Source organism: Barbus barbus (assembly GCF_936440315.1).
Source record: "Barbus barbus genome assembly, chromosome: 18".
Classification (NCBI taxonomy): domain Eukaryota; kingdom Metazoa; phylum Chordata; class Actinopteri; order Cypriniformes; family Cyprinidae; genus Barbus; species Barbus barbus.
The window spans coordinates 16,319,699-16,334,617 of NC_136746.1; the positions used below are offsets into that span (position 1 = coordinate 16,319,699).

At 40.3% G+C, this 14,919-nt stretch overlaps 1 protein-coding gene across 2 annotated transcripts in view; it reads right to left on the bottom strand.

Moving 5' to 3' along the window:
* LOC306884107 (adenosine kinase-like) overlaps positions 1 to 14,919 on the bottom strand; it is a 161,386-nt gene that overhangs the window by 11,890 nt on the left and 134,577 nt on the right. For both annotated transcript variants that reach the window (XM_079439791.1, XM_079439792.1), the window contains exons 8-9: positions 11,907 to 11,942; positions 3,227 to 3,341 (exon numbers count right to left, since the gene is read on the bottom strand). In XM_079439791.1, coding sequence (XP_079295917.1) covers positions 3,227 to 3,341; positions 11,907 to 11,942 — 151 coding nt within the window. The remainder of the gene's footprint in view (positions 1 to 3,226; positions 3,342 to 11,906; positions 11,943 to 14,919) is intronic.

A 14,919-nucleotide genomic window follows, 5' to 3' on the forward strand; every position in this document is an offset into this window, starting at 1 on the left:
TGAGCTGGGACAACCACATCCAAGCCCCGTGTTTTCCAGCCAGATAAGGATATGGTCACGTCCAGATATCACTGAACAGTGGAGTTTACAAGTCAACTGGAAATAAACAAAACTACAGCAGCCTCGCTCTCTTTCTGCAGAAATGCAAAGACGCCCCTCCTGTTGTGGTGTTAGTTTCACTTCTTGTGATATTAAAAGGAACACAACAAAGGTTATCTCTCTCTCGAACCTCAGTTCCAGGAAGTTAGAGTAAAGTGTGACACTTATGAGTCATGACTCTGCCCGAAACTGTCAGCCTGCCCTCGTTGGGCTACATTCCTACGCATCAAGTAGTTTGGGATTAAACGGGACATTCTATTTTGCAAAGCGGTCACGAAGAGTGCGATTAAGTTAGCTTAATACGTGAACTCACGGAGGAGGGAAAGTACTAATAGAATATCACAGACTCTCTTCCTCCCCGTGACGCCGTCGTCCCTGCCGGAGCCCCTGGGCGACCCTGCACACTCAGCCATCATTAGATCAAAGACTGTGGGTTCCGCGCTCTTAATACGAACCTGTAATAGGTGCGCCAGCAGGGCCGCGCTCTGTTCAGCGATGTCACAAAGGTGCTTCATTAAGGGCTCCTCTTCTGGCAGCTTTCATTAAGGAAATTAATGTTGAGGGGGGAGGACAGCCTGCGTTTATGCCGCGAGAGAAAGCCGGCACGCACAAAGAGGAACTACACAATAACAAATCTGCATCTCTTTGGAGCGTCGCCCCCAGGGCCCATCATCCCAGCCTTCTTAATCACCATTAAAACAACTTCATTGTGACATTCAGAGCCTGTTGAATGATCACATCCCCACATAGAGAGCAAATTGCAAATGAAATGTAGAGATCAGACAGCATCAGAGCACAGCCTCTGGGAGGTTGAGCAAATCTTCAATTCTCTTTTATATTGATGTTTATTGGCGGAGGCAGCGGGGAGCAATATAACGTCCCTCTCCTTCTCCGTCGCCCCTGCTATTTGAACCCACTTATTTCTGCGCTCGTGCGACACCTGACATTCTTTACGGCCAACCACCTCGTGCGCGGCATCCTCGTTCACTTCGCATAGGTTCGCCGGGGTTGTCGCCGACCCCACGGCTCCTTTTGAAAGGACTGCAGGAGGTTAGCCAAGCCCGCCTTTTTCCTCAGCGTAGTGTAAAATGCCTCCAGGAGAGTATTTTCTCTAAAGCCGATGCTTAGGCTGAAAGTTAGCTAGGAACAAGTGGGAGCAAGGCGGTTCTGTAGCAAAAGGAAAGGATTGTCTTGTAGCGCTTTCCTCTGATGAGGCTTTACAGGAGTAGCAATTGCCTGAGCAGCCTTATCAGCCCAGGGGGACTAATGCTATTAGCGTTTGTGTGATAAACGCAGCGCAGTGGAACCAGCTTTGCCGCGTTACTCTGGTAACATGTTGTGTAAATTGTATAATACAGAGCTCTGCAACAGCTCTGTTTAACAACACTTCAATCCTTTAGTGCAGACTTGTGAATAGGATTAGACCTATAAGCTAACAGGGGCGAGGGACTCGGAGAGGCCTGCGGTGTCATCAGGATTGTCATGTGTCAAGTCACTCTAAGAGTGAGGCCTATAAAATCAGAGAACAATCTTAACATGGTATCTTATTGCATCAGTGGTCGGAAACCTTAGGCACTCATGTCACCTTTGGCAAACAAGTGAAAATAGTGACAATGTTATAGGATTGTAATTTTATTTAACTGTTTAAGAATGTTCAATAAAAATAAGCTTTGACGAAAATAAACATGGTTTAAATCAAATTAATCCATTAATTAAATATGGTCAGAAAAAAAGGCCGATTTATACAATCGTTATTAAATAATTCAAATTAACAGCATGATGACACACTGCATTCAAAACATTTTTCTTTAAAGGAATTAATACTTTAATTCAGCAAGGATTAAATTGATGACGTGACAGTAAAGATATTTATAATGTTATGAAATGTTACATGTTGTTCTTTTGAACTTTCTATTCAAAGAATTGTGAAATAAACACCATAATTCCACAAAAAGTATTAAGCAGTACAACTGTTCAACATCAATAATAATAAGAAAAGTTTTTGAGAACCAACTTAGTAATGGCTTCTAAAAACAGTTTTGCCTTCACAGGAATTAATTACATTTTTAAAAGATATTAAAGTAATATTTCGGTATATTACTTTTTACTGTATTTTTTGGTCAAATAATTGTAGCCTTGGTGAACACAAGAGATTTCTTTCAAAACCATAACAAAATTACCAACTCCAAATGTAAATGAACAAAAATGTGACTTTATATCAAGATTTTAGTTTTCACCATTTTTAGCTGAGAGGGAGGAAAAACTGGAAGAATACTGGATTCAAGCTTTTGTTTCTTGCATGAGCACCAAGGCTCAACTAGCTGGTGCGTATGTGCTAGGCCAAACCTCTTCAGGGTTTTTGCATCTAAAGGTCATGTACCATGTTTACCTCATTGTTTTTCCAGGGTCTCCAGAGCGTTGCAAGGGCAGCCGCTCTGTGTTCCCGAGAGATTTAAATAATGTCCAACCTTGACAGAATTCATTGTAAGAACACTGTGAAATTCAATGAATCAAAATACAAAAGGCAATAAAAGGCGAATTATCCTGAACAAATGGAATTTAGCCGAGACTGGGCACTGGCGGACTGTAAAGAGAGGAATGCCGTTCTGGCAGGTGCAAAAGGAGAAGAAATGAAGAGCAGGAGAAGAAGAGCATAAACAGCTCAGCCTGTCCCCTTTACATTCCTGCCGCCTCCCTGCTTTCTACTTCAAACCCCGCTGGTTTAATCAGCTACAACTGTTTTGCTTTCCCCACTATTCGGTTAAACTTATCCACTCCACAGAAAGATCTCCCACCACTCAGTTACCATAGCAATGTGACTGCAACAGCCCTTTGGATTCAAATTCTGCATCTGAGAGATAGGAGGTCATTGCCAAGGGCGAATTCATTTCACACTGAGCAACATCGAAAGCCGCCAGAGAGAACGGCATTCTATTCTTAAGATGACCTTGTTTGAGGCTATTCACTAATGTTTACAAAGGAAATCTATCAACATCATTCCAACTGTAAATAACTAAATAAAGTGTTTCTGGGGGTTGTGTTATTTCTTTTTAACACGAGATGGTCCTGATCTAAAAGCGTGATTATGAAAACCTAATTCCGAAGAGATGAAAACTGACCCACGCACCTCTGGTCATTATAGTTCCTTCTTTGCCTTGGGTGAAGACAACAATCCTCTGCCTTTTCTTGTTCTCTTTGGGTAAGGTTTGGGCCTTCTTCGCAATCTCCTCAATGTCTTCAGTCTGCACAGGAGAAAAAATAAAACGCATACTTGAGGGTAAGCAGAAAATATTAAGTTCTTCCAGATCAGATTAGATTTACTTTAATACTGCAGCTTGTAAAACATGCACCTGAGTCATCATCGTACCTACTGAGCATGTTTAGTGACTGCAATTGCCAACTACATCTCACTCAGAATGGCTGTTGTGCTGAAATGCTAAATGTCATGTGTAATCACATCACCCATGACTCAAGTATTCATTCCAAAGAAATGTTTAAATGCTAACAAGATACTAAAATGACGCATGTATTGCTCAGTGGCTTTAAAGCAATCCAATGATGTATTCAGTGTTCTGGCTTTTGAACGGCTACATCTGCAATACGCCAAGTTTCTTTCAAAAAGAAAGTTGGACAGTCTAGCAGCTATTCGAAATAATGGGAGCGAACCAATGATTGAATAAACAAGTTTAAAAGTAACTGTCAACAAAAACAAAAAAATGGCAAAACTGATGTTCTGAAAATAAGTAATCTGATACAAACGTAGGATCTAGTCTCAAATGCTTCTTTAGCACTAAATGAGGCAGGCAATCTTTCAGAAATTGTTTTGGAGAGCATATTTGTGTAGACAAAGACAAAAGTAACATGTATCACTGTCTCTGTATATTAAAAATATATTTCTGTGGATTTGAGGTTTACTAGTTAACAGTCAGACTGATTGACTGACAAAGCACAGTTGGTCGCAAACTGTTTGATTCACTAAAAAGAATAATTCAAAAGAAACAAACATTCAGAGTCATTCATTTGGGAACTGGCAGAGCTGTATGGGTTTGAGTCATGACAAAGAAAAAGAATCAAATTGAGACTTAACAGTATGTTTTTAGTTCATTTAGAACCACCTCATAAGAGTCATTCGTTTGGGAATCGGACAACATTGCTCGTTCTGTAGATTCTTATGCTGTTTTGCTATAGTGCAGGAAATTCTGTGAGAGTATTTTTGCACAAAGAACCATTAACACCTTCAAACATCATTTGGCTCAGGGTTTTTCTTTCATAATCTCTTTCTCTTTCATAATACTGTTGTGGAACAAGCCATTACTACTACTGCTACTACAATACTTGTTGAATTTGACTGTAAGGACTTCTAATGAGTCCAGTAATAGAGATGCCACTAACAGAACATTTTTGTCTAGAAATAAATACAATAGTAAAATATACCTATAGCAGCATGCTGTACATGCTAAAAAACCTGCACCTCCTGATCTGACCTTTCTAGTATTGCACAGCTTACTTGTTTGTCCAGTACAGTCTGCTGTTTAAGTGGACTCCAAGCAACCTGTAGAACTACACCAACTCCACGCTCTCTCCCTGGAGCCTCGCAAACTTCTGCCTGCTGGTAAAATAGTCTATGATTTAGGAGATTGTGGAGGCGTTCGCTGGTATCGCGCTTGAGCTGGTTACCAAGTCGGAGAGTCATGTTGAGGGCACTGAAGAAGTCAAATTACAAGATCCTGGATCCTGGGAGTGGGCTCCAAGCATGCAGATCAGAGCACTGTCCACACCTACAGCAGGTCCAAAAGTATTTGGAGTCTTTTGGAAACCAAAATTTATAAGTTTCATTGCATTAAATAACAAAATATGAATTCAAATGACATCTGCAAATAAATAATACTATAACTTCCATATATAAATTATTTTTCAGATATATAATTTATTAAATATATAAATTAAATATTAGTATAGAACTAACAGTTAAGTGTGTATGTGAGTGCTTGATGTTTAGGGAATTGAGTTAGATCATCTGCATTTCCTAGTCCTCACACCTCCCAGCTGGCACTGGACAGAAGGAGCTGGGGTGGGGGGTGTGTGTGTGCGTGGAATGGGTGGTGCCGGTGCAGGGGGGTGGGTTGATCTAAGGGGTTGAGTGCTGGTAGTTCGATACCATCCCCCCACCCCCAGTCACACAAAGCCCCAGTAAGAGGGTCTGAGGCAGTCCAACCCTGCCAAAGCTTTGAGTCTGTCACATGTCCACTGCCAAAAGCAGGCTAGAGAGGCTGCTTGGCAATGGCAGCCACCAGCCCTTGACAGTTTTGTTAATGGCGAGGTAGTGTGGTGTCCCAGGCAGGCCCAGCTGCCTCATCACCTCTGTCTCCCTCCACACTCGACTGAAAGGGTCCGCTTTCCTGCAGTCTGACCAATCAGCAGAGCGCCGAACGGATTCAATCAGATTACTGCAGCACTTGCTGTTCAAGATATTGACTTTGGTGTGAGTTTACACTGCCAGGCAGTTGTTTTCGTTTGCATTTGTATTGCAAGTGAAATTGGCTCAGTGATTCACGTTTTTCAATAAGACACTAAAGGTGCGGACAATTTTCTATTGTCAATAGAGAAGCAATATAAGAAGCACAGCTCGCATAGAAGACACTTAAAAACCAAGGCAGCTTTCTGTTGCAAAGCTAAATTTTGTGACCAGTTGAACGCAATATGAAATCTGCTTTGGTAATTCCCAATCGTTTTGATTCGTATTGAAATGACTAGATTTTGAGACCTTGCAGTGCTTGGATATATAGCGCAACTGTGCTTCGGGCGACCCAAGGTCAACTGTTCTATCTGAATAAAAGCAAAATTGCCAAAAACAAATCTTGAAAAATAAACAAATAAAATCACCCAAAGGGAATTTACAAGACAATGATACATGCGACCAGACCTTAAGACCAAATTTACTGTGAAGCATCAGGTTAAAATGTACTAATGACCCACATTTTGATAGGAAAAAAAAAAAAAGTCCCCCCCCCCCCCCCCCAAACAAGTATAAAGCTACTTCATAAATATGGATGAAATCATTAATACAGCGTGCTTTGGGGAAGGTTAACAAACAGAATGCAAAACTAACTAGATAATTACGTCTTCTCTGGAAAACTCAACCACAGACAGTACAGGCCCAAGGCTAGACCCAGAAAGCAGGCGAGTACGAATGTGGTGGCTTGTTTTAAGCAGAGCCCAGGGCTCTATAAAAACCTTACTGTTTTACGGTATCAGCTGACTGTGCACTGTAAATCTGTCAGGGGCTGCGGGTCTATAGGTATCCTGTGACGAGAAGTGGCTGCCTACAAGCCCACCATTATCCCGTCATTATAACTATCAAACACATGATAGCCATGAGAGAGTGTTGCTACACATGCTCATGAACATTTAACCGCCAGGAGACCCAGAGGGGGGGGGGGGGGGGGGGGGGGGATGTACAGGCACCTATGGAGTCATATATTCCTATGGCGCTCCATTCAACTGTGCAGATTAAATGTCTGATGTGCTTGAATAGCATTACTCATTCATAATTTACTCTCTTTTCTTGGCCTCGAACAATGCACATAAGAAATGCAAACTCTTCGTGTCAAACCAGCTTTTTTTTGTTACTCCTAGAAGAGCGAGGAGGTGTTTAATTTCAGACATAGGGGAGTCTGCACGCATAGAAACTTGCAAGGCGCTTGTAAAAGCCGAGAAGTCTGTTATATGTATTCAGGATACAGCGATTGCCCATTGAAAAACAGATGTTTAGCTGGAATCCGAGGACCCTGAGCTCTGAATAAAAGCCCCCAGCAGCCGCTGCCTACTCGTTTTCTTTCTACATATATATCTTGGCGCTGCAACATCTGCGATCACAGTTTGTCTTTAACCCTGCTTGGCATTTCAGTTATGATTACAGTGTATGCCTGTGACTTATTAGAATGCAAGGCTTCATTAGCAGAAGTAGAACACCTCTGCAGCTTCATTAGATTAATCATCACTTCTAAAGAGTCATTTAATTTTTAGTATCATGATTTTGAGGGGTGGGGGGTGGGTGGGGTAGAGGAGGGGCGAGTTGCATGCGGAAGAGTTGGGAGAGAGAGAGAGTGAGTGAGGGAGGATTTGGGAGGTGTGGGGTATAAATTAGCCTTCCCGCCTCACTCTCAGGCACTTATCTCTGCATAGCTATCTGCTGGTGTGAATACATATATGCCTGAGGGACCGAGAGGGACTGAACGCCTGTTCGCTTTGATCTGAATATCAACTGTCAGAGCTATTCTCATAATTAACCCATCAAGACACATCACAACAGGATCCTTCAGTCCAGACAGAGAAAGGCAAGAGCCCTTCTGGGAATAAAGAGGCTTTCTGTGCGCATCTCTCCTGCAGACAGGTGCTGCGGTTGGGGGGCAGAGGGCTGCGGAGACTGTTAGGAGCAGCTGCCGTGGGATGTGTGCTCCCATGTTGCCGTTTCCCCCACTGGCGCTAACTTGCTCCAGCTAAATTGCGTAGGGGGCTTTTAATCACTTCCCCAAACACAGCCTTTAATCACCACTAAAAGGTTGATCATTCCCAAGGAGGAGAGAAGGGAGAGGCGTTGTGGGAGTCTACAGAGGTGCTAATGGAGAGGTTAATACTGTGATACTGGATTCCAGGGCTTGTTGAAGGCAATTTGTCACTGAGACTGAATGTAAAAAGTGAGACAAGTTGAGGCTGTGGTTTAGAAGTCATGCTTCTTTATTGTCTTAAAGAGATATTTCACACAAAAATGAAAATCCTGTCCTCATTTACTCACCTTCATGTCATTTTAAAAATGAGCCTTAAAAGTATACACTTGTTGCTTGAAACATATGCGTGTTAAATTTTAATACTATTTTTAATATTATATTATATAATATTATTATATATATTATAGTATTTATTAAAAATAAAACTATTTTTAATAATTATTATAATAACAATCTTTGGTAATATGATGAAAGCATGAACAACAATTAAAGTGCCCTATTATGGATTTTTGAAAATGACCTTTCATGCAGTGTGTAACACAGCTCTAAGTGAATGAAAACATCCTGCAAAGTTTTAAATCTGAAAGTGCACCGTGTATAAAGTTATTGTCTCTCAAAAGAAGAGAATCATTGAAACGTGAACATGAAACATTAGCATATAGCCCGCCCACTTCTTGGTCTTTTCCAGTAGATCTAAATGAAAATGCAAATTCATTCTTTGCCACTAGGTGGCGCTTTTGGAGCAGTAAAACATCAGTTTCCCCGGTAACGCTGTACACAAAGCAGCACTGCTGCTTTATCAGGCATTACAGGTATTTAAATGAGACCCATCGGACCAATCACTGCAGATTAGCCACACGCAAGGATTGGTTTGGAAAATGGAATCGTTGAGCAAGTAAGGTAAAAATAAATGCATATTATATTTTGACCCTGCATGCATGCCAACCTGACTCCCAACCTGACTCCCAAAACCAAAATATGAACCTTTCATAAGCAAGGCACTTTAAACAATTATAAAAAACAGACCAAATTAATTCCTAGAATTACATCAAAAAGTTACATGACTTTGCCTCAAGGCATGTGATGAGCAATTGGCTCAAGAAAAAAAAAAAGTTGCTGCTGATCTCTGGCAAGAGATCTGATCTCTGGTTTGCATTTTGAAGTAACTCATTAACTAAAAAGTGCCACAGCAGCTGGGACGGATAGGATGGGACGGAAATGCTGCTTTTTCACAATTTCCCAATGGCTTTCTTTCTTTTGTGTAACACCAAAGATGATTTTTTTGGAAAATGTTTTTGTTAGTGTTGGTTTTGGACCCCATTAACTTTCATTGTATGGACAAAAACTGATAAAATATTCTTCTAAATATTTTCTGTTGTGTTCTACAGAAGAAAGTCATTCAGTCAGGTTTGGAATGACATGAGGGTGAGTAAATTATGACAGACTTCTTTGGGTGAACTAACCCTTCAGTGTAAAAAACCAGACTACATAGTTCCCTGCTAAGGTCTCAGACATGCATTAGCATATTCATGCCATTGACTACTTGCTACTCAATAACGGTTTTTGATCAGAGGGGTGTGTAATGAAGGTTTTAAGCGTAAAAAACATAATAAGCACAAGCTTAATTAAGCTTAAGCATAATATCTCTCCATTAACCATCAGTTCATGAAAGCCATAATGTAGCTGTCAGTGATTATCATAAGAGATGTTCTCCTTTAATAATGATGAAAGCAGGCGAAAAAACCCTGCCTTATTAGGGTGTCCAATTCTGTGTCCATATTAAAGCTAATAAAACAGCTCCTTCATTGTAATCTGTAGGAGGAACAGCAGCCAATAGAACATCAATTACCCTGCGGCGGATTCAACATCTAAGGGTATTTAAGTAAAACAGATGAGGATCGGATCACACTGCGAGCCAGATCTAATGCCGGCTCAATACAGAGAGAAAATAACACTCTTATCTACCTTCTTGAGATGTAAATTGATTTATTAACAAGGCATCTCTTTGAAGCAAGGGAAATGGATTGACGCTAAGCAGACGTGTTTGATTTTCACTTTCATAAAGCGTGTAGATTTTCACGAGATGCAGAGTTGTATTGTAAAAACACTCTTCTTTCACACTTCTTGAATGTTGCCACATTGTTTAAGACGTGAGAAAAATATTATCTTTACAAAGGTACAGCATGTCTAGCAGCGTCTGCTAGGGAGTTCTTTGGATAATCACAGAGCTTATTGGAAGTTTGTATTGAAGAACATGCTTCCTGGGAAGACTACGAGATTTAGAGTGCCTACAACCACAATAATGCATATATTATCCAGGTTTCGATCCATGTATTTTATGCAAATTCTGAGATATTGCATAAAAATGCTGGGAGGATATATCAATATAATGAAACTTAATACAATAATAATAAAAAAAAATTCTAAATCCAAAATGCACCTTAAAAATGTCTAAATTTGAAAAAATATATTTAATAAATGTTATATTATATATTTAAAAAATTGGCAAGACCTGGCAAACTACAATGAAAACACGTTCCTGAAATTGTATAAATTCAAAATGCACCTTAAAGTATAAACCTGGTGGATGATTTTTTTTATATATTTGTGTTACAAATTAAGCATTATATTATATTAGGTTATGAAAGGCAAGCAAAAAAAAAAAAAAAAAAACCAAAAAAAATAATAATTTACTGAATAACTTCCTAAATGTCCATTTAAAAAGTCAGAAGTAATTATAAAAAGGACCACAGCTGATACAATTTCCATTTCTATTTTGCGCCAAGTGATGATTTTGTTCTCCTAAACACTGGAAACGGTGTATTTGAAAACTGTTTTCAAAATATTATGATTTTTCGAATAAATTAAATTCCCAACTTGGATGGAAATAGCTTTTGTGGCTTTATTGCTTTATTACCCAATAAAATAAAACCTCAGTTTTCGCTCTAGGTATGAGTGGGGTACAAAGTTTATTGTCAATAAATGAGGGGGAGCACATCTGTGATGTTACAAACCACAAAAACTGAGAATCGGTCTGCAGACGTGCAGATGTGGAAAGTCAGCTGATGTGTGGAGGCGTGTATGAATAAGATCGAAAGACAAAAGATGACATGCTTCTTAGCAGGTTTGGGGCCTGAAACGAGAGCGTTTTCTCGATTTCTCTCCGTCCTGTCACTAAATGCTTATATTTCAGCTGCCATACTCTGTTGAGATGTTTATTTCTGAAGCAAAATCAGGGGCAAAGACTCGTATGTCAAAGATTCCCTTTTCTCTGAGCCCTAAATCAACATGACGTGTGTGAAATCAGTGAAGAGGTACTCACAGTGTGTGACAGTGCTTGCCATATTTACTCTGTGCGATGCAAGCTCTCGCCCCCTCCATCTCCCTGGCTCACAAACTGCTGCTCCTCCTCTCTCTCTCTCTCTCTCGCCCCTGCATGCTCTCTATCTCTCCCTCCCTCTCTCTCTCTAACTTACTCTGCTGCCAGAATCTGCTTTGCATTCCAGTCACGTCGATCGCACCTTGAGTGATCCTGGAAGACAATTATTCATACTGAGACGAAACACATTCAGGCGGATAGCACTGCATTTGAAAAAAGATAAGCCACTTCAATTATTTAAGCGTGCTGTTCCTAAACTCACATTTACTTTGCTTATGAATTCACATTTACCCCCCCCCCCCCCACACATTTCCTTGCTATTCAGAGAGATAACTCATATTGTTTTGACGTGTTATGTGCAAACAAGGCCAATCAGTGTTTCCACATTCTCAGACTGGAGGGGAAGGTGATCCTGATGAAATTGGTGATGAGTTGTGTAATTGAGCAGATCCTCATGCGGTCTAATGAAGCTAACAAGGTGGGTTCCTCGACAAAGGCACCTGCCAGCCCTGTCCAGTACACCGACAGAATTGAAAGCAGCCACTGAGGATTTCTTTTTCTCCTCCCAAGAGCATTCTCAAAATTCAATAAATAACATCTGTAGGCGATGTTGGGTGCAGACCTGGGAGGAATGCGTCATAACAGAAAAGGAGGGGGATGAGAGAGAGAGAAAGAGGAGAAGAGAATGTGTGAGAGTAGGGGAGAAAATGTGTTTGTGTGTGTGAGAAAGAGAGAGTGTGTGAGCCAGAGTGCTGGCTGAACAAAGAAACCATGACGACTGCCAGGTTGCTATGGCGACCACTGCAAGGGGGCCAAGAGAGTATAATAGCACATCAATCACTGTCCGAAAAAGAACTTCATTATCAGCTAAAAAATAATCCTTTAGGATCTGTTTAGTGTGTGATCCTCCATCCACTCACCTCAAAGCCTCGTTCTCGTGCAAACGCGGCGGCCTCCTGCAAAACAAAGCACACATGTGGCCTTAATTAATGAGAGCTTAGTGTAGCAATGACATTTAATTTAGGACACATTTCAAAGCCCTGTTAGAGTATGTAGAACAGGATATACATTATATAACCTTCAGTTCTTTCTCCAAAACCAGTGAAAGAAGTGGAAAATGAGTTTTGCTTGACCTAATAATTCATCAATTAGGTCATGAATTCCCCCCCCCCCCAAACACATCTTTATACACTATTCATAAACAAATTTGGTAACACTTTTGTATAGGGACCAATTATAAGTATTAACTAGTTGCGTATTAGCATGCCTATTATTAACATATTGGCTGTTTATTAGCACTTATTAAGCGCACATTCTGCATGGCCGTATTCTACATCCCTAATCCTACATAATACCTATTAATAAGCAGGAAATTAGGAGTTTATTGAGGCAAAAGTCAGTTAATGATTTATTAATAGCGGGAATTGGACTTTAAAATAGCATGACTGCAAATTTTTCAGCAGCGTCTATGAGATGCAGATTCACTCACAACCATGTGGGGTCGCTCTCATGCATTTGGCATGCTTTAAAACGTGAATTATAATATAATGAATTAAAATATTCGGACGTGTCACAATGTATGTTTATGGTATGATAAGCTAGTATGGTACTGTAAGCTAGTTGCAGCGAATGTTGTTCACACCAAGTTCAAAAACAATAACTATATTAGTAACTACACCAATGGACAATAACGGACCTTTACTCTGGATAGTGTGTACATTTGCAATGACGCTTCCGGTTAAAAAGACTGTTACATAAAATACCTGAAACTCAAGCAAGATGTATGAATAAAACAGCTTTATTTCAGATAATAAAAAACCTCTGTGAGGGTTAAAAGATTCCAATTACGTGTGCTGGGCTTCGCCCTTTGATTGACCGAACGGCTCTAGGGACCAGTTGTGACAACCTCGGCCTTTAGAGAGGAAGAGGAAAGAACCAGTGCTTCATGGATGTAAGGGGCCAAGACCACCTGCAGTCTGTCTGTCTGTCACAGACACTGCATAATATAGCTGAGACATGTACATTAATCTATAATAGACCATCTGACATCACTCCAACCTGGCATTTAGCTGTTTGTATTTGGTTCCAGTCAGAAGATGTTCCCTTTTCCGGGTCACTGAGCTGCAGCTACACCTATGTTTGTGTTCACTGCACAGAGCTCAAACACTCCAAGGTTAATCTTTGCGCCATAAAGTTGGGGAAAAACTCCAGTCCCCATGGAGATAACCCACCACTAGGTTTCATGACACCAATTACAGCTCAATGATCTGATAATGCAGCCATCCAGCAGCCAAGGTGAGCCACTCTTTTATTAAGAGTGATTAAGCAGCATTATTTCAAGATTAGCTCCAGGAATTAGAGTTAATGCAACCCCACTGGAAAACTGCAACAGACCCTCTTTACCAGGCAAGTCTATGGAAATGCTGGACTTGTAATAAATCTACACTTTAAAGTCACTCTGTTCGCACAACAGACTACCCAGAACCATATCCAAGGCTTTGTGCCTCATAATTAGGAAGAAGATACAGTGACATGTCAAATGACAGAAGCCAATCTCATCATATTCTGTAAGGAGATAAAGAATTAAATACATGTAAGGCTGCTATCACACAAGACTTTGCACTCCACTGACTTCCATTCATATGTATGCAAATATAATTTTTACATTATTATTTGAAATCAATTTGGAATATGCAAATGTATTACTATTTGATATTTATTATTTGCTAAAAAGAGAAGCCGTAGGCCTAGAGCATGACAAACACTTCATATGTTTATGGTAGGTTTCGAAGACATTTCACATGCTCAGAGTGAAAATGGTTTACAACAGCTAAATATTTTTCATAAACAACAAATCTTCACACAAATTATTTTTAAAAGCTTTATGTATAATTGCCTTATGTATATATTTCCCAACAGATTTCCCAAACATTTTACCATGAGCATACAGACATGTCCCGCTTCAAACTATAGAGTGCAACAGTCAGAATCCCGAAGAAAAAAAAATCTTGTTAATTCCCTCCATAGGGGTATTGATTTTTAATGACAACTTTCAAAGATTCAGATTCCTGGTGAAATATATATTGCCTATAATTCTGTAGCGAAACCTCAGCCAATTAGAAAACTGGTTTGGAACTAGCAAATATTTACAGTTACATATATTTTTACCTCGCCTCATTAAAGCTGTTAGGTACATTTGTCTGTTTTTTCTTCACAAAGTAATGTACATGGTTTGCTTCATGCCCTACATCTCTTTAACAAAGGTTTTTAAAAATCCCTATGGGAAAAATTAATTGGAAAAATATTTCCGCCACCAAGGCAGTTAAAAAAAGTGGGCATGCAATGCTGCACTTCATTGGCTGAGCCAGAAGTTTACCCATGTCAGGCAACTGAAACAAATGGGCTGAAATGTTTTGAAGGCACCACAGAACCACAATGTTTGTGCAGTTCATGGATTAAACCTACACATTTCTAACTTGTTGTGTCTACAAATTAAACTTGTTAAGCATGGTGTATACTGGATATGGTGCAAAAAGAACCCTTACGCTCGTCAGACTCGGGAATGGCACAAAAATAGATCATGAAAGAAGATGGACGGGGAAGAACAAAGGTGGCATAGAGGAGGTGAGGACTGTCAGGGTGAGCGCACACTGACATCTGGTCTGGGTTAGAAATGTGGCCCTGACAGACCGGGCCGGGGAGCTCGCGAGGGCCAACCTCACTGGTTATTTACTTCAGCGACCACTTTCATCTCCATCCTGTGCTGTTATTCATGTTGTGATGAAGCTCAAAGCAGAAATGAAGAGAGTATTTCTCTTTGTGAATCGGGCCAGTGGGTTAACCAAGCCAGCTGCAAGAGGAAGGAACCTAAAAAAAAGACAGTTCAACAAAACGCACCGCCTGAGGGATGGGTTGATCTCTAAAATCATCAGC